The 18,756-nt window shown below is 44.0% G+C and overlaps 1 protein-coding gene across 25 annotated transcripts in view; it reads left to right on the plus strand.

Annotated features, from left to right (window-relative positions):
* Window positions 1-18,756, plus strand: part of TIAM1 (TIAM Rac1 associated GEF 1) — a 441,123-nt gene that overhangs the window by 284,159 nt on the left and 138,208 nt on the right. For 16 of the 25 annotated variants that reach the window (XM_045389226.2, XM_065541421.1, XM_065541422.1 and 13 more), the window contains one exon: window positions 6,764-7,737. In XM_045389226.2, the coding sequence (XP_045245161.2) occupies window positions 6,775-7,737 (963 nt within the window). In that variant the 5' untranslated portion in view covers window positions 6,764-6,774. The remainder of the gene's footprint in view (window positions 1-6,763; window positions 7,738-18,756) is intronic. The other 9 variants (XM_074034149.1, XM_074034151.1, XM_074034154.1 and 6 more) reach the window with 1 other exon arrangement.

Genomic DNA, 18,756 nt, shown 5'->3' on the forward strand with positions numbered 1-18,756 from the left:
CTGAGAGCTAATCACATTTTCCTGGTTCTTTGAAATGCATTGTGGGCATTTCGAATATTATGTCATGATACTCCAGGTCTTGGTACATAATCTGGAGAATATTGATTTTTCCTTGTTGTTATTTTGCAGGCAGTCAACCTGACTGGGTTCAGATTGTAAGTGCTGTCTCACCTCCGTGGGTTGAGGCTCTAATGTCAGTTCAGTTTTCAAAGCCTTTGGTATACTACTTTGAGTTTGTCCTGTTTGTGCACCACTCAGGTGTTAGTCTGAGGGTTGGGCTGTGGTTTATGTCTTGATTCAGTTCTCAAAGCTTTTGCTGTCTTGCTTTGAATCAGTCCTAGGCATGTGCATCTGAGGAGTGAGCCTGGCACTTGTGCAGATTTATATGCATCATTATGGGATGTTATTTTCCAGTTCTCTTTTCTCTGAGATCTCCACACTCTCTCTGGCTTACAGGGACTATTCTTGATTCCTCTGGGTAGAACAACAAGGTCTGATCCAGAGTTTTTGTTGCCTGTGTCATAGCTTCACTGGAGCTATACTCACCCTTGGTATAAGACTGGGTGAGAAATTAGGACATTAAAAACAAAATAGGAAACTCACCCTTAAATGGGTGGCATCCTCAGGTTTTGATCTTTTTTTTTTCTTGCTTTTGTTTACTTGTTGGTCCAGAGTTTTTAGTTGTCATTAGCTGGGCTAAGATAGGCCTTAGTTGGTTTACTCCAACTTGCCGGCACCAGATATTAAAAACTTATTTTTTTCACTAGTTTGTTAAGACAGAAGCTTTATCCTCAGATAATCAATGTCACCTCTTTATTTAACCTCATTTTGGACCACCGTTCTGTGTGTGCTTTGTACTTTCTGATCACATTTTGCTAGATGATGCTCAATAAATGCTTGTTTTTTTTTGTTGTTGCCTAATTCATTGAAATTATGTTAGAATATTCTAGATGCTTTTCAGCTAAAAATAAAAGGGGATTCAACTACATTTTTTTTGGAAGAACTCTCACTTTAAACTACAGTTTCATTAGACTCTTCAGTTAGTTAATTAAGACTCATTTTGTTTGTTTAACTTTTTATTTCAAAATAATTATGATTCACAGGAAATTGTATGCAGGAAATGTAACCATCACCCAGTTTTTTCTAATGGTTGCATCTTGCATAATTATAGTAAAATACCAAAGCCAGGAATTTGACATTGTTTCAATGTATGTGTAGTTCTATATCTTTTTTTTTTTAAAGGCTTAGTAGCCTAATAAATCTATAAAAGCAGTCCCTGAGAAATGACCACCTATCAGATATATATGAACCACCCTAACAAGTATTTATGCATATTGCTAAAGTTTCTTAAAATACCTTTTGACTCCTTTACTATGTATAGACAATCCCCAACTTAGGGTGGTTTGACTTGTGTTTTTTTAACTTTACGGTGGTACACATGCAATCCCTTTGTTTTTCACTTTCAGCACAGTATTCAATAAGTTGCATGAAATATGTGTTGAATATGAAATATTCAACACATTGTAAATAAATATTCAACAAATATTCAATACTTAAAATAGACTTTGTGTCAGATGATTTTGCTCAACTATAGGCTAATGTAAGTGTTCTGAGCACATTTAGGGTAAGCTAGGCTCAGCTATGATGTTTGGTAGGTTAGGTGTATTAAATGTATTTTTGACTTAGGATATCTTCACCTTACAGTGGGTTTATGATGATATGACCCCATAATAAATGGAGGAGCATCTGCATTTAATTTGATGGGATTTAAAGGCCTTTCAGGTGATTACTTGCTGAAAAGTTTAACTCATCACTTTAAGAGAGGATCGTGGTGTTGGTAAGAATAGAAGAATCACACTCGTCCTTTTGTCTTTGATCCCTGGCCCTAAGCACTCCCCTGGGAACTCCTGATGCTTTGACCCCATACCACTTTCAGATGACACTCTTGCCCATCATGCCACTTAGTCTCCTTTGCCCCCACTTTCTCTGGATCCTCCTAGGCCTGAGCAGTTCTGCACTTATTGCCCTGACTATGGGGAGAGCTGCTCTCTCAATTCTTAACCTCATTCCTGAACCTCTGCACTGTAGCTCCAAAAGGAAGAGGAAGATAGGAACTGAAGGCAAGAACTCAGTGGAATGAAACAGGTGCAAGCCCTTAATTCTTTCCCCAGGAAGCACTGGGGGTGGGGAGGGGAACACACTGGAGCACAAGCTGAACACCCTCACCCCTAAGTTCGTGGATCAGGGTGACCTTCAACCCAGTGGTCCAGAGTAAGGGACGGACACAGACCTGCAGGTGGAAAGGGCCCAGGGAGCAGCGAGCTGATTGGGAAGTATCTTCCAGGCATCCTGAGAGAAGAGGCTAGTGTATTTAAGACTGATGTGTGCTGTGTCTCATTCGCATTGTGGTCATGTTCTCACCTGTGTTGCATTGTAGTTGTATGAGTTTTCACATCTTACATTAAAGTGTCTTTGTCATTCATTCATTCCAGGATTTTTTTTTCTCTTGAGTTTTTAGTGTTTTTTTAATGGACCACCTACAACCTTTCAGACTGGGTTCTAGGCAATGAGGATACAGCAGGAAACAAGACACTTCTAGCCCTCCTGAAGCTTAGGCTCTAGTGGGAAGAGAGAATAAGAGACACCAGTAGAGAATAGGAAAGATCAGTAAGTGAAATATATATTGTTGGTTACAATTATGATCAATGTGAAGGCGAAAAGCGAAAGATGAGGGGTAAGAAATGTTGAGTTCTGCAGCACTGGGTGTCATTTTAGATGGAGGGGTCAGGAAAGGCCTCCTTGACAAGGGGACATTTGATTGAAGGTCTGAAGGAACTTGGTGGAGTAGGCGGAAAGGCGGAGCGTTCTAGGCAGAGGGACAGGCACAGGCCCCGAGGCAGGCTAAGGAAGCCAGAACTCAGAGCAGGGATGTCCAGTCTTTTGGCTTCCCTGGGCCACATTGGAAGAAGAAGAATTGTCTTGGGCCACACATAAGATACACTAACCACTAACGATAACGAATGAGCCAAAAAACCCAAAATCGCTAAAAAATCTCCTAGTGTTTTAAGAAAGTGTGTGAATTTGTGTTGGGCTGCATTCAAAGCCATCCACGTGGTCTGCGGGCTACGGGTTGAACAAGCTTGACTTAGAAGATTGGAACGAAAGAAAAGCACGAGAAGCCAGACTTGAGGTTTGAATATTGAGAGTTGTTCTTAGGCTAAAAACTTGTTCTACCTCCCTCCTACCTAGTCCCTAAACACGAGAGCTATCCAGGACCACTAACATTCTAGAGAAGTAAGTCATAGTCGGAAATAAAAGAATTTAAATGAATTTAAACCTGGTAACGTTTCCCAGCTTGAGATCTAGTACCAGTTTTCTGGCATCCTCCTTTTCAATGTCAATCCCCGTTTCTGCATTTCAGCTTGTCCTTCTTGTCCCAAATATTCTCTCTCCTACCTAGTGACTGTGTGATGATGTTGGTGAGGTGCTGGTCCTTCACTTTTTGCTTTTGTTACTAAAATGCACCAATATTTTTGATTCTTTATCATCCGTGGAATATTTCTAGTCTTGCGGAAGCCGCAAAAAAAGTAAAAGTAAATTTCTGCCCTGAATTTGCTTCCTTTGTACTACAGGAACAACAAAACCCACACAAATATAAAATGCAAATCAGGTTTTGTTTGTTGAAGATAAAAATAAAAAGGGTTAAGTAAGATAGAATAGGAAGAAATTAAGAGGATGGAAGTAGCTGGCATTTTACATATGTACATGGAAAGGTTAAAACTTAAATTCACCGGCTGGGTGTGGTGGCTCACGACTGTAATCCCAGCACTTTGGGAGGCCGAGGCGGGCGGATCATGAGGTCGGGAGATCAAGACCATCCTGGCTAACACGGTGAAACCCCGTCTGTATTAAAAATGCAAAAAATTAGCTGGGCGTCGTGGCGGGCGCCTATAGTCCCAGCTACTCAGGAGCCTGAGGCAGGAGAATGGCGTGAACCCAGGAGGAGGAGCTTGCAGTGAGCCGAGATCGCGCCACTGCACTCCAGCATGGGCGACAGAGCAAGACTCTGTCTCCAAAAAAAAAAAAAAAAACTTACAATTCACCAACTTTCTGGGGCTTGCCAGTGGGACAGGGGTTGTTTCGGAAGCGGAGATGCTGTCTCCTGTATGCAATGAGCTATTTCAACTTTTCACACCGATGTTATTTCAGAGTCCTCCACTGATCCACATGGGCTTTCATCGTTCTTACTAACCTTTCAGGAACAGCTTTCAAATTGAAAGGTGTTTCAGCAGTCCCTAGAAACTTATTTTTCTTAACTTCAGTTGCTTCAAACTTCCCGCTCACGCTCCTTAGGCCATCCCCTGAGAGTTTCTCTTAGTAGGATTTAGGAGATTTGGCATTCCTGTCTACATTCTAGTTCTGAAGATAAAAGTGGCTTCTTGCCTACCTTGGCCAGCTGAAAAGAATCTTGCTACTAAAAATGCTACGAATATAACAGAGCCGTCAGCGTGATACATGGAGTGCGGTAATTCTTGAAGGTTGGGGCCATTTCCTTCAGGAAAACCTCTCCTGAGGCTTTTAACTTGATGAGTTTTCTGTTGGCAGAAACAAGCCTCACCAGAAAGCTGTTGTTGAAAATATATCTGTCAATTTATATTTGCAAACTTTTGATATATGTGGTAGAGGAGGGTAAATCTTAACATGTTTGAGGCGACAGTTTTGCCTTTTCTTTTACTCGATTTATTTCATCATAGTCCTTTCCTCTTTTAAATTGAAACCTATGTGATTCTTAAAATGGGGCTGTGACTAACATTGGTTCTAAGTCTTTATTTATTGGCAAAAGATATAGTTACATAGGCACATCCAGGTATCTTAATATATCCTTTAAAAAACTAAAGAACTCCAAGGCATTGGTCAAAGCCTATAGTGTTATTGAAATGCACATTTATTTATCTTACTTGTACGAAATGTAGCATGTGCCATTCTTAGGAATTTAGATAATATAAATGGTTGTGCACAGACCGTTGATCTTTTCGTTTTTATCTTTTTTCTTCTTAAAGATACCAGAGAAGCATGAACATATTGCTTTGAAATCTACTTGCTACTAGTAAAAAGGAGATTGTCTTTCTTGGAAAATTCCCTCTGAGATTCCTCTGATGTGTGACCTGGTGGGGAATATTCCAGACTGGGAATAGCTTAACATCTGGTGTCTGTATGAGTTATCCCCGAACTCACTAGAACATTCAATGGAGGGTTTCCCTTTGTATTGCAACAAATTTTATTTCAGTAAAGATGTGCTGGTGAGAGTTTCAGTAACATTTTAGCCTGAACAGTGGAATTATAGAGTAAGTCTAGGATCAATGTGAAGGTATATTGTATTCCAGGCTGTTTCGATCTCTTTGCAATGATCACGGTAATATCACTTCCTGCTTTGCCACCATGCCTTTTACTTTCTTGTGTATTGCGTGCCTTCCCTGGCTAGAAGTTAGCTTCATGAGAGTAGGGGATGTGTCCCTTTTGTTCCCTGCTGTATCTCTGGCTTCTAGAGCATGGCAGGTGCTCAATGTGTATTTTCTGAATGAATGACTCGCTAGGTGGTTAAAAGAACCACCTCAGAGATATGCCCAGTTACTTTGTTTTTCTTCTTTCCTTTCCAGCTATTTTCATGTGCGTTATCTTAAGTGCATAGAATTTGAAGTGTGCCAGAGGGACCTCACGGAGCAAGGAGAATAGGCTAAGTAGAGTCACAGGTGTCGAGCTTTGAAGATTTTTCTCTTTCCCACTGTGGGTAACAGAATTGTGTCATCGGGTCAGTGAGAGAGACTGTAAAAATATTAAGGAGGGACTTGAATTAACCTGGGGGGCCCCAGAAGGCTGAATCACACTTAGTGGTTTCACAATGTGAATTTCTGTTTGCAGGGCACGCTGTACCAGATTAATGTTCGCAGGTTGGATTTGCTCCCAGAAATAAACCCATTAATCTACTGCTAAGCAGAGAGCGGAGTTTCTATTTTGTTTTGCCCATCCCCACCACCCCTCCATAGCCCTCCCAAAATGCCCCTAAAATCCAGGTCCTCAGAAGGCTGTGACATTAAAGGTCAAAGCTTTTTTTAATTTTTGACTTTGATTTACTAGGAAAAGTTGATCAGACTTACACTTTGAGGTTTTCCATTTCTGATTGATTTTGAAGCATTATTAGAGATCAAATAGAGAAAAAAAAAAAAAAAAAACCAAAAAACCCAAAAGTACCCATTGGCAGGGAGGGAAGGAGGTTACCAAACGCACCTCTAAGTTTTGTATTTTGAAATACGTATATCATTTCAAACAGAAATTACTGCTTTGGTGAACATTTTGGTTTGTACTTTCAGTTTTCAATTTACAGATAGGAGTAGAACTTCAAATATTTAGTAAGGAAGACCAGGTCAGTGGAGTTTCTGGCTGTACAAAAGCAGCGCTCTCAGCTGTGGCCTGTGGCCATCGTCCCTCTGGGCAGAGACGAGTCTAACTGTCTGATGCTCATATTTAGGAGCTCATTTCATATCTCAGGGGGCAGCCTCAGTAGATGATGTTACTGTTGACCTGCTCCCAGGTAAGAGTCCAAGAACCTACCAGGTGCATGTAGGAAGTTGTGCTGTTACTTACCCCACAAGCCCTGTGAGCCAAGGTGTTCTACCCTGCCTGCAGGCTGAGCTCTTTCTCTGAGATGCCTATACCTGTACTGGTAGTGACTCAGTTCTCCCCCTTTCCCCCCGCTTTGCTGCAGACCATAAAACCATGGGAAACGCAGAAAGTCAACATGTAGAGCACGAGTTTTATGGAGAAAAGCATGCCAGCCTGGGGCGCAAGCACACGTCCCGCTCCCTCCGCCTCTCGCACAAGACGCGGCGGACCAGGCACGCTTCCTCGGGGAAGGTGATCCACAGGAACTCCGAAGTAAGCACCCGCTCCAGCAGCACCCCCAGCATCCCCCAGTCCCTGGCTGAAAATGGCCTGGAGCCCTTCTCCCAAGATGGTACCCTAGAAGACTTCGGGAGCCCCATCTGGGTGGACCGAGTGGACATGGGCTTGAGACCTGTGTCTTACACTGACTCTTCTGTCACTCCCAGCGTAGACAGCAGCATCGTGCTCACGGCAGCCTCTGTGCAGAGCATGCCAGACTCTGAGGAGAGCAGGCTTTACGGGGATGACGCTACATATTTGGCTGAGGGAGGCAGGAGGCAGCATTCCTATACATCCAATGGGCCCACTTTCATGGAGACGGCGAGCTTTAAGAAGAAACGCTCCAAATCTGCAGACATCTGGCGGGAGGACAGCCTGGAATTCTCACTCTCTGATCTGAGCCAAGAACATTTAACAAGCAACGAAGAAATCTTGGGTTCCGCGGAAGAGAAGGACTGCGAGGAGGCTCGGGGGATGGAAACGCGGGCGAGTCCGCGGCAGCTCAGCACCTGTCAGAGAGCCAATTCCTTGGGTGACTTGTATGCTCAGAAAAACTCTGGAGTGACAGCAAACGGGGGGCCGGGGAGCAAATTTGCAGGCTACTGTCGGAATTTGGTGTCTGATATTCCCAATCTTGCAAACCATAAGATGCCACCAGCTGCTGCTGAAGAGACTCCTCCGTACAGTAATTATAACACACTTCCCTGTAGGAAATCTCACTGTCTCTCTGAAGGTGCCACCAACCCACAAATTAGCCATAGCAACAGCATGCAAGGCAGAAGAGCTAAAACAACTCAGGTAAAGTGATTGAAATTTGTTTCAATATTTTGGGAATGGTGCATGACTCTTTCAGTGCATGACTTTGCTCTTAGAATATTTCCATCTTTTAATCGGGTTTTACCCTGTTTGCCTGGTAGTTGCTGCAGCTGGTGCTGTTTTGGGAGGATTTCTGTCTCTTCTGCTTTGCCCCTCTTACAGTTCTGTGGTTAAGGGGTGGGGATTAAGGGAAGTGTGTGGGGGGAGTGGCGATGTGATAGGAGTGGGAAAAAAAGCTAGTAAGTTCATATTGGGAAACTGCTTCTACATCTTAGTTCTTCAACAGCATCCCACTTATTCCAGCTTCCTTTCTAACTTGGTCCTTCCCGTGGAAAAACAGGCATGGTGGGTTGCAGACTCTTGGAACTTATTTCTTCACTGCAGCAGGTGGGAGGAGGTTAGTCGGCAACTCCTTTGAGGAGGCATTTTAAATTCTGGGCGGGTTTGGGTCACTTGTCAGCTCCTCTCGGTGGTTGGCAGGCTCGCTGCCTTACCGGGAGCCATTTCAATTTCCTGTTCCGTGCGATGCTGGCCAGCCCTGTCTCTGGAGGGAGGTGGAGCGGAAGGAATAACATGAGTGGCTTCCAGTTCTGACTTTGCAACCAGCTAGTTGTTTGACCTTGGGCAAACCCTGACTTCTGGTCGTTCCTCTGAAAAATGGGGATAAAGATGCTCAGCTTGCCTGCTTCGGGGTCTAGTGCACGAAACCGTGGGGAGGAAACTAAGAGACTTCGCTCCAGCCCGGGTGACAAAAGTGAGACTCCATCTCCAAAAAAAAAAAAAAGGACTTTGAAAGTGTTTTCCTAGTGAAAGGAGGCACCATTACCTTAGTTGGCAGTGATAATTAAGATTAGGATAATAAAATGTTGGGCAATTGAGCCGGCTTGGTGGCTGTGGCAGGGGGATGCTTTGAGCCTAGGAGTTTAAATCCCACCTGGGCAACATAGTGAGACTGTGTCAATAAAAGAAAGAAAGGAAGGTGGAGTAATCCGGCATGCATTGGGCCTTTTCTGGTACTTCTGTTCCCCAAGGCAGAGTTCAGGGAGTCTTGGCTTTGGCTGAGGATGGGGAGGTGGTTTGTAGATGGTGCTTCAGGTTAAAATTCCAGACTGGGCCCATTTGCCTTGACGGCGGAGCAGCCTCAAGGTTGACCAGCAAACTTCCCTGCACAGCACTCTGATTGCCCAGTAGGAGGTGGTGCTGCACCTTCCGGCCTCGCTCCAGTGCAAGTCAAATGGGCATTTCGAAGGTATGTTCTGCCGGAAAGGGGGTCTAAATATAATGGGCATAGGATGGAGGACGTAGAGGGAGCCGATAAAAAGAAAACTGGCATTAGACCGTCTGTGTTCCTGCCTGAGGACAGGTTTTGCTGATGGTGTCCAAGCCAGGTATCTTAACTCCACCTCTTCTTACCTGAGTGACTTTGGGTAAGTTGTTCGCTTTCTTGTAGCCTCAATTTCTTCATCTGTCAAATGGAGATGATAAGGTTTTTTGAGAAAGTAGAATGAAATAATATGTGAAGCAAAGTGCCTGGTTCTTAGGAAGCAGCCAGTAAGGGCAACTTTGTTAGCTGTTGTAATATTCATCATTGTTAGTGAAACCATATGGGTTGAGGACCCGGGATAGTAGTTTGTATCAGTATCTTGAGTACCTCATAAAGGTGGAAACAGTAGACACTAGGGATGCTAAAAGCTGGGAGGGAGGAGAGCAAGAGTTGAAAAACGAAGTATTGGGTACTGCGTTCACTGTTTAGGTGATGGGTTCAGTAGAAGCCCAAACCTCAGTATTGCACAATATGTCCATGTAACAAACATGCACGTGTACCCCTTGACCCTGAGGAAAGAAAAAAATACTTGTGTCCTAGAAACCAAGTTGCTACCAAGGCTGCATCTGTGGTCTGAGAAGGTAAGCCCGAAGCTTGCCTCTAGATGCACTCCCTGAATTTTAAACCCATCTCTTCTGAATTGAGAGTATAATGACACAAGTGACCAGATAACCCATCTGCAGCCCCTCTGTCTGCCCTGCGAGGGCTGTCTTGAAGGCATCGTCAGATTGGCACTGCAGGGCTGATTCAAAGAGATGATCTATAGAGCCTTTGGAGCTTAGAGAAGGATACAGTGACACAGACTGTTAAAAACAGAACATCATCTTCGACTTTCACTTTCACCTGAACGGTGCTAAGTTAGTGCATATGCTATGTAAGAGTTGAGAGGGGTGCCCTGTTGTATTTTGGCTCTCCGTGCTTCTGACTCTAGGGATGGCTAGACCCCTGCTCTCCTTCACACTCCATGGCTGATGGGGATTTGAGCTTTTGAGTTATGGTTACCCCCAGAAAATGGGCAAAGCAAAGGACAGTTCTCCCCTCCAGGTCTGGTACCACTGAAAGCTCTCATGTGTCATTGTTATATGAAATTTCCATTCTTTGGCTTGTCACCTTCTAAAATTGTTAATATATGGAAGTGAGATCATCTAAAGGTGGTGTCTCATAAAATCACTGCTTAGGCAGCTTAATGTAATGGGAAGTGCCATTGGCCAGGAATCCTAAAAAGTGCATTTGCATCCTGGCGTGAGTGCTTACCCAGTGGTGACCTTGGGCCAGTCACTCCATCTTTTGTGGCCTAGGATCTCTTGCTGTCCAGTCTGAGTGACACCAGCCTCCCACAGGGCCATTAGGAGAACCAAATAGGATGCCATGCATGGAAACCTCTTGTGGAGCCTATAAAATGCACGGAAGTATTATTTTTGTATTGACTTTATATGTTGAGTGAGGATCTTTAATGACTTGAAACAAAACCCAGAATTATGCACAACACTATCCACCCGCCCACATTTCCTAGTCTAAGTTTGGCGTGTTCATCCAACGCGATTTCTTGAGAGCCCACTATGTTCCAAACAGTGTATTTTAAGAGGCAGTGGGTGTGGAAGCTTCCTTGAAAAGAATGCTTTTTAAAAAATTTTTTTTTCTTTTTTTTGGTAAAAGTTTTTGACCCAGGAGACCTCTCCAGTGAGCTTGAATCGTAGATATTAAGTCTCCTCGGCTGCCCTGGTGATGTAGTTGAATCTGTAATCGTCCTGTCAGCACTTTTCCTCCCCAGAAAAGAGTTCCTGGCAGACATTTGACCCAGGAGCGTGACCTCTAAGCCTGGAAGAAAACACATGTTACCTGAAATAATGTGAACAACTTCTTTGATTTGAAAATGATGAGAAAAGGGTTTTTGGCCCTTTTTCCTGTTTTTGGATTTTTTCAGTAGTTGGATGGATTATTGAAATGTGAAGGCACTGGAGTTCACATTTCAGTCTTGAATGGTGGCACATATGTTCTTCAGGGTCTGGCTGGCAATTTTTGGTTTAATCCGGGTATTTTATGAGCATGTTTGTTGTGCATGCACGTGTGCACTGTGCAGAAAAGTTTGTCTTGGGGGTCAACATGAGTAAAGCCTCATGCTATTTGAAGCAGAATTTATTTCTGTTGGTTTCTGTAAAAGTACTTAATAGGTTACTCCTTGGATTTAATTGATGGCTAGTTCGTCTTTGGGCCTGAACTTCATGTATTTCTTTTTTTTTTTTTTTTGCGGTGGCCGGATCTCAGCTCACTGCAAGCTCCGCCTCCCGGGTTCACGCCATTCTCCTGCCTCAGCCTCCCGAGTAGCTGGGACTACAGGCGCCCGCCACCTCGCCCGGCTAGTGTTTTGTATTTTTTTTAGTAGAGATGGGGTTTCACCGTGTTAGCCAGGATGGTCTCGATCTCCCGACCTCGTGATCCGCCCGTCTCGGCCTCCCAAAGTGCTGGGATTACAGGCTTGAGCCACCGCGCCCGGCCATGTATTTCTTTAATTACAGACAGAGGAGGGGGCTGCCTAGTGTCAGACAAAGAAGTTAGGAGCATATCTGAGCTTCCAATTTTGAGGCTGTTACCTCTTGGTTATTTAACTTCTATGGATCTCAGTGCCTCTTAAATGAGGCTGGAGATTCTGCAAACAAATGAATGGAGAACTCACGGCACAGTTTTACACGTACAGATGCTTAATAGGAGTTTTACACATACAGATGCACAATGTGATAGTGAAGACTGCCTCATTGTTCTAGGGTTCAGCTCTCCTGTGTCTTTGAGGCTTTCAGTGTGTGAGTTGGCGAGAGAACCCTACCGTTTGATGGAGTCTTATAGCCAGGTTCTGTGTTCTGTGGGAAGCTTTGGCGTGGAGCCGTTGTGCATGCTTGCGAGGAGAGCTTCATTCATCCACTTGGGAGATGAAGGAACATGGCCAGGTTCTACTGAGCATGTCTCTGGGAACCTCAGCCTCAGGAGAGCAGCAAGGAGCCCGGCTCTCCGAGCATCCCTAGCCAGGTGTGGTGCTGGTGAATAGGTTTGTGAGTTTCACTGGCCAGTTTCAGACACAGCAGCATTCCTAGAAAATAAAGAGATTAAGAGATAAGGTGTCACAACTGGATGAAAACCCAGGTATTCTTTTTTTTTGAGACAGAATCTCACTCTGTTGCCCAGGATGGAATGCAGTGGCATGGTCTTGGCTCACTGCAACCTCTGCCTCCCAGGTTCAAGCGATTCTCATGCCTCAGCCCCCACAGTAGCTGGAATTACAGGCACGCACCACTGTGCCTGGCTAATTTTTTGTATTTTTAGTAGAAACAGGGTTTCACCATGTTGACCAGGCTGATCTTGAATTCCTGATCTCCAGTGATCACCCTCCCGCCTCAACCTCTCAAGTGCTAGGATTACAGGCGTGAACCACCGCACCCGGTCAAAAATCCAAGTCTTCTGACTTGCTAATCAGAGAGGGCCTTTTCTTCCAAAGCACACACCCACACTGCACTGCCTCCCTGTGCTTGAAAAGGTTTCAGCTCAATATCCTCAGATTTTAAGATCAAAACCCTCAATTGTGGTACACGCACACACACATACACACACACACACAAGGGCTTGGCTGAAAAGAAAATTGTTACTGCCCACTCTTGTCACCTAAAACAGTGATTACGGAGAGAGGTGGCCAGGATAACTCTAGCAGAGCCATCCCTCATGGCTGCCTTCTTTGATAAGCAAGTAGTCGCGTTGATGATTTCATTAATAACAAGGTAGAGTGCAGCATTGTCAGAGGAGGAGCTTGAGTTCCTAGAAAAATTATCTTGATGTTTAAAATTTTGTTTTCTTTTGCAACTGAGCTTCAATGCCTCAGAGATAAGTTTGTTTCCTGGGCTGAAAATGCACATCAACAACCATATGATTCTTGACCTTTGCTCACAGACTCTTGAGAATCAGATGAAAAATGTGGACCTTTTCCTTAGAATAAAGACTTCTGCATATCATTTCAGGGGATCCATAGGTCCCCTAAAGTACATTCCATCTAGAGGCTTCTTTCTGGTTAAGAACCTCAGGTTTTTGTAAAACAAATTTTTTCACGTAAAATTGATTTTTAAAACACCCTTGTCTTTTTTTCCCTTCTCCTCTGTCTTCTGTTTGATGCCTTTTTTTTTTTTTCTTTTCTCTTTATCTTTCTTTTTCTGGCACGTAAGTTAAGCAATGAAATATTTATTTTGAAAACGAACCCATGCATTTTCAACAAGAATATATATCTTCTTTGCCAAGATCTTTTTTTGGGAAGTGGGATGGTGGGTAGGTAGTTGAGAGATAGCTTATGTCAGCAGTTCTTAGACCTTTTTATACTCTTAAAAAAGTAATTCAGGTGGCCTAGGTGGGCGGATCATTTCAGGTCAGGAGTTGGAGACCAGCCTCTCCTACATGGTGAAACCCCATCTCTACTAAAAATACAAAAATTAGCCGGGCATGGTGGCGGGTGCCTGTAATCCCAACTACTCGAGAGGCTGAGGCACGAGAATCATTTGAACCCAGGAGATGGAGGTTGCAGTGAGCTGAGATTGCACCACTGCATTCCAGCCTGGACTACAGAGCAAGACTCCGTCTCAAAACATATACATATCTCTCTCTCTCTATATATAAATATATATCAAATATATATGATATATATTTATATATCCAATATATTTGATATATTTTCTATATAACAAATATATTTGATTTATATGTATTTATATATTGTATAAATATATATTTATATTAAAAATATATATATTTTGACCAGTCTAGGAAACATAGTGAGACCTCGCCTCTACAAAAAGAAAAGGAAAAATTAGCTGGCCATGGTGAGTACCTATTGTCCCAGCTACTTGTGAGGCGGAGGTGGAAAGATGGCTTGAACTCAGGAATTTGAGGCTTTCACCCAGGAATTTGAGGCTTTCATGAGCTAGGTCACACCACTGCACTCCAGCCTGGGTGACAGAATGAGACCCCTATCTCTAAAAGAATACAATGTTTTATTGTCTAAAATAAAAGATGTGGGACAGAGGCATTGTTTTCCATTTTTGCAGATCTCTATGACTTACAGCTTAACAGAAGACACTAGCATCTCATACCTACTTCTGCATTCACTCTGTTGCAATATGCTGTTTGGTTGGACCCTATGAGCAGAACCTGGCCTTGCACAGGGTAGTTGGAAAAGGAAGAGCCTCACGGATTCCCTGGACATATTTTAGGGAACCGTAGTCCATACTTTGAGAGCTGGTCATTTATGCTAATACAGGTTGGGAACATTCAGGATTATGATTATTATTATTGTTTTTTGAGACAGGTCTCGCTGTGTTTCCCAGGCTGGAGTGCAGTGACTGTTTACAGGTATCATCATTGTGCATTGCAGCCTTGAACTGGGCTCAAGTGATCCTCTTGCCTCAGCCTCTTGGGTGGCTGGGACTACAGGCATGGACCACTATGGCCACCAGTTCAGCTTTTGAGGATCATGTTCTTAGGTCGGGCACAGTGGCTCATGCCTATAATCCCAGCATTTTGGGAGGCCGAGGTGGGAGGATCACTTGAGCTAAGGAGTTCAAGACCAACCCAGGCAACATAGTGAGACTTTGTATCCACCAAATTTCAAAAAAATTAGCCAGGTGTGGTGGTGTGTGCCTGTAGTCTCAGCTTCGTAGTAGGCTGAGGTGAGAGGATTGCTTCGGCCTGGGAGGTCAAGGCTGTGGCAAGCTATGATCATGTCACTGTATTCCACCAGCCTGCATGACAGAATGAGACCCTGTCTCAAAAAAGAAAAAAGAAAAAAAAAAGATCACATTCCTAGTATAAGAATAGAGGAAAGTTGTGCCCCTTAACTCAAATTGGGTCATAACAATGTGTAATCATTGTTTTCTTACAGCATAACTGTAAAAGTATGACTGTTGGATGTGGCCATGAAGCCAGCCTGCCCTAAAGGCCTCACAGGGTCTCCATGGGTCCCAGGGGAGAACTTAGGAAACTCACCTGACTGGCCTGTCACATTGTCATTTGGGCCCAGTTGGCTTTGGACCACCAGTTGACCGAGCATCTAGCTTGGGCCATAAGATAGTTCAATATATCTTTCTTTCTTTTTTTTTTTTTTTTTTTGAGGTAGAGTCTCGCACTGTTGCCAGGCTGGAGTGCAGTGGCACAATGTCAGCTCACTGCAACCTCTGCCTCCCCGGTTCAAGTGATTCTCCTGCCTCAGCCTCCGGAGTAGCTGGGACTAGAGGCACCTGCCACCACGCCCACCTAATATTTGTATTTTTAGTAGAGATGGGGTTTCACTATGTTGACCAGGATGGTGTAGATCTCTTGACCTCATGATCTGCCCACCTCGGCCTCCCAAAGTGCTGGGATTACAGGGATGAGCCACCACGCCCGGCCTAATATATCTTTCTTACTTTCTCAATTTTTTAAAAGAGTTAACAAAAATTTAAGTGAACTCCGATTGCATCCACACAAGACAAAGTCCATCTGGGTTGCGTGAAACCTACAAATGTAAGCTTTATAGCTAGGACTCATTTGTCACCTCAACTTTAGTTGAGCATGAGCTGAGTTGAGAAATGACAGAACCTTTAACTCCAGCTGCAGTGCATTCCATGAGAGACTGCTTTCCTTGTTTTGAGATTGTGGTGGAAAATGAGCAACAGTGAGTTCATTCAGCAATTATTTTTGAAGTGCCTTCCCCATGCCAGGCTCTATTCTTGGCACTTGGGATGCGTCAACGAGGAACGATCCACGAGCTCGTGGAGCTCGTTGGGGTGAAGTGGGTGTGTGTGGCAGAAAACAGTTAGCACAATAAGTAAACGATGTGCTGTGGAAGAAAGACAGGGCGCGTTGAGGAAGATGGAGTGTGGGGGATGCTGGGGGCAATTTCTGACAGGGTGGTCAGGGTGGGCACTCTTGAGAGGGCAGACCTGGATAGGGACTTGAAGGAGAGGAGGGGAGGAGGGAACTGGCTCCTGAGTTGCAATATGGGAGGATGCGCGGCACATTTCAGCAAGGATGAGGAGCTCAGTGTGGCTGGGGTGGGGTGGGGGTGGGAGAGGAGATGCTGTGGAGAGGTTGGCATGGCAGTTGGAGGAAGCACAGAGAAGGCTTCTGGTTGTAGTAAAAGGGGGGACGTGAATATTCTTGGGAGCGAGAAAGGTTGGGAGTATGCCCTGGAATGAGTTCTTCAATTTCACTGGTGGGCCGGGACATCTGAAGCTCAAGTGCTAAAGCCGGACACTGGGGGAGGGTCTGGAACAGCAGTCTGAGGAGTCCTCCGCATTGCTCCTGGAACATTTACCTGGCAGGGTGTGCCGGATGGATTGATGGAAGGAAGATGGTTTAGAAGAGAGAGCTTATTGCTCAACCAGTGATGTGGCACTCAGAAGGGAAGAGAAAAAACTGAGTCTCTGATATATTATGGATAGTGAGGAGGGAGGGGGACCGTAAAGTATAAGCACATACATAGAAAAGCAGCTGAAAGGAGAGGTGATGATTCGTTTAAGTTAGACATAAAGCGTCTCCAATCAGGAGTTACCTGAAGGAACATTTCAAGCTTTTGCGAACGGACTTTGGAATCCCTTTTTGGTAACAGTAAGAATTTTGGTTCCAATGCTTGTAGCTGAAATTGTGAGTCACTCCCATTGGAAATCATTAGAAGAAAAGGAATGGGTGTTGGAAACATAAAAAGAAGGGCATAGAGATTTTGCCCTAAGAAAGGAAGGGAAGGGAAAATAGAGTTGATTTCCTATGCTGGCAAATCAAGGATGGCAATTATTAGTAATTCATAATAGTGACCAGTAGTTACTAATTTACGATGTAGAGAACGTCACCATTTTCCTAGTTTAGTGTGCTGTTTTATGAATGTGAAAACAGTGAACAAGCCTAATTAGTATTAGGCTAGCACCAGCATTGGTATGCCTGTGTTTTTCCCAGGTTTCTCAGAGACCTTTCTTCCATGTTGGTGCAGGAAGTTAGCAACTGAGTTCAGGCAATGCCTTCTCTCCTTGGGCCGAGAAGTAGGGCTGAAGGTGGAGATGACCATAATTATAGTTAACATTTTTGAGCAGGTACTATGTGCTGGGCTCAGTTCAAGACACTTTTCCTGGGTAACTCAATCTCACAGTGTCTTACAAAGTGTCTTACAAAGTACATGTGTTGCTCTCCCCATTACACATATCAAGAAATTGAGGCACAGATTGGTTTAGAGTCATTTACCTAGAATTGATACTTGCTGTACTGAGATTATCAAAGGAGAGTGTACTGAGAATACCAAGGAGATAATACTGAGAACCAAAGATGATATTCGCGCGCGCGCGCGCGCGCGTGTGTGTGTGTGTGTGTGTGTGTGTGTGTGTGTGTGTGTGTCTAATGAAGGTTACTTAACATTTTGGGGTTAGGAAGAAGATGATCAATCAGAGGAAGGACATGTTAGAATTTAACAAGCCAGAAACAGTTCTAATTCAGGATTTCTGCAGGTCCACATTTCTTTACCCCCTGGAATTCAGTGAATTCTGCATTATATTTAGCATCTTAACACAGGTATATTCAAGCTAAGCTGGATCTATCAGGGAAATTAAAGTGACAAAGGAAACATTATCTAATTGCATTCGACTTATAACTTAACTACAAGTGGCCAATTGATTCTACTCGTCCTGGAATTGTCCCAGAGCCTTTGCACTTTCTGGCTAATTGCATTTTCAAAATTGTGTTCGCACATCATTAGCTCAGAAAACCTCTCCCTTTCGTAGTATTTGAAGTCTCCTGTCAAAACAACTGGAGCCTTACCACAATGTGTCATTAGTCTACATTCATGCTGCATGACCCTCCAGTTTTTTAGGCAGTGAAAACAGGCTTTGAATTTGCCTCTTGCCTCCTTCATTTTAGTGTGGGAGCTCATTTAAGCATTTGTTGCCCAGCTCAAATGCTAAGAAAACTCTTGCCCACAGCTGTTGTATGTATTAGGCTACAGCTGGCCACTTGTGCATACATTCATTTTGGGGAAGCTGCCAGTAGAATGGAAACTGGTGAGTGCCCTGAAAATCTGGCTTCAGAGAATTTGTCCTGGGAGAACAGGATTGAAGAGCCTCTCTGCCCCGTGAATGTTGTTCGTGATCGGAAATCTCTTCAATGGAGTGCTTCTAACATGGAGAGTTTATTTGGAGCTGTTTTCTGGAAATCTCGGCTAGATCATGAACCTTGTTTAGAATGATTTCTCTGTCTAGCCAGGATCTTACCATTTCCCTTGATTTCCTCTGCCTTTTTTGATTAAAATTTAGTATTTGACTCTAAGAGGGAACCTCTCTTGCAGTTGCTACAAAAACTGCTGAAGCTCCCCTGGGACTATTCTGTGGTGTCAGTCTTCGGTATTTGTCGCTCCTGGGAAGACTGCGGAGGTTTCCAGGTGCTTCTGGGTAGGGGAAGGATCGGGATTCTCAGGTGGGTAGTAGGAGGAGCCCCCCTGAAAGATGACCACTAAGTGAATTTGCAACACAATGAAGGAAAGAAAGAACGGTGTTGAGTAGCACCTCTGGGTCATCACTATTTCCAGCAACGCTGGAGAATGGACTTCTGGGAATTTGGGACATCCCAAGCTTCATGACTAAATAAGGGCTGGGGCTGGGCAACCTGCATCCGTTTCTCAATGGGCTGGGTCA

This window comes from Macaca fascicularis, chromosome 3 (genome assembly GCF_037993035.2).
Source record: "Macaca fascicularis isolate 582-1 chromosome 3, T2T-MFA8v1.1".
In the NCBI taxonomy this organism is placed as follows: domain Eukaryota; kingdom Metazoa; phylum Chordata; class Mammalia; order Primates; family Cercopithecidae; genus Macaca; species Macaca fascicularis.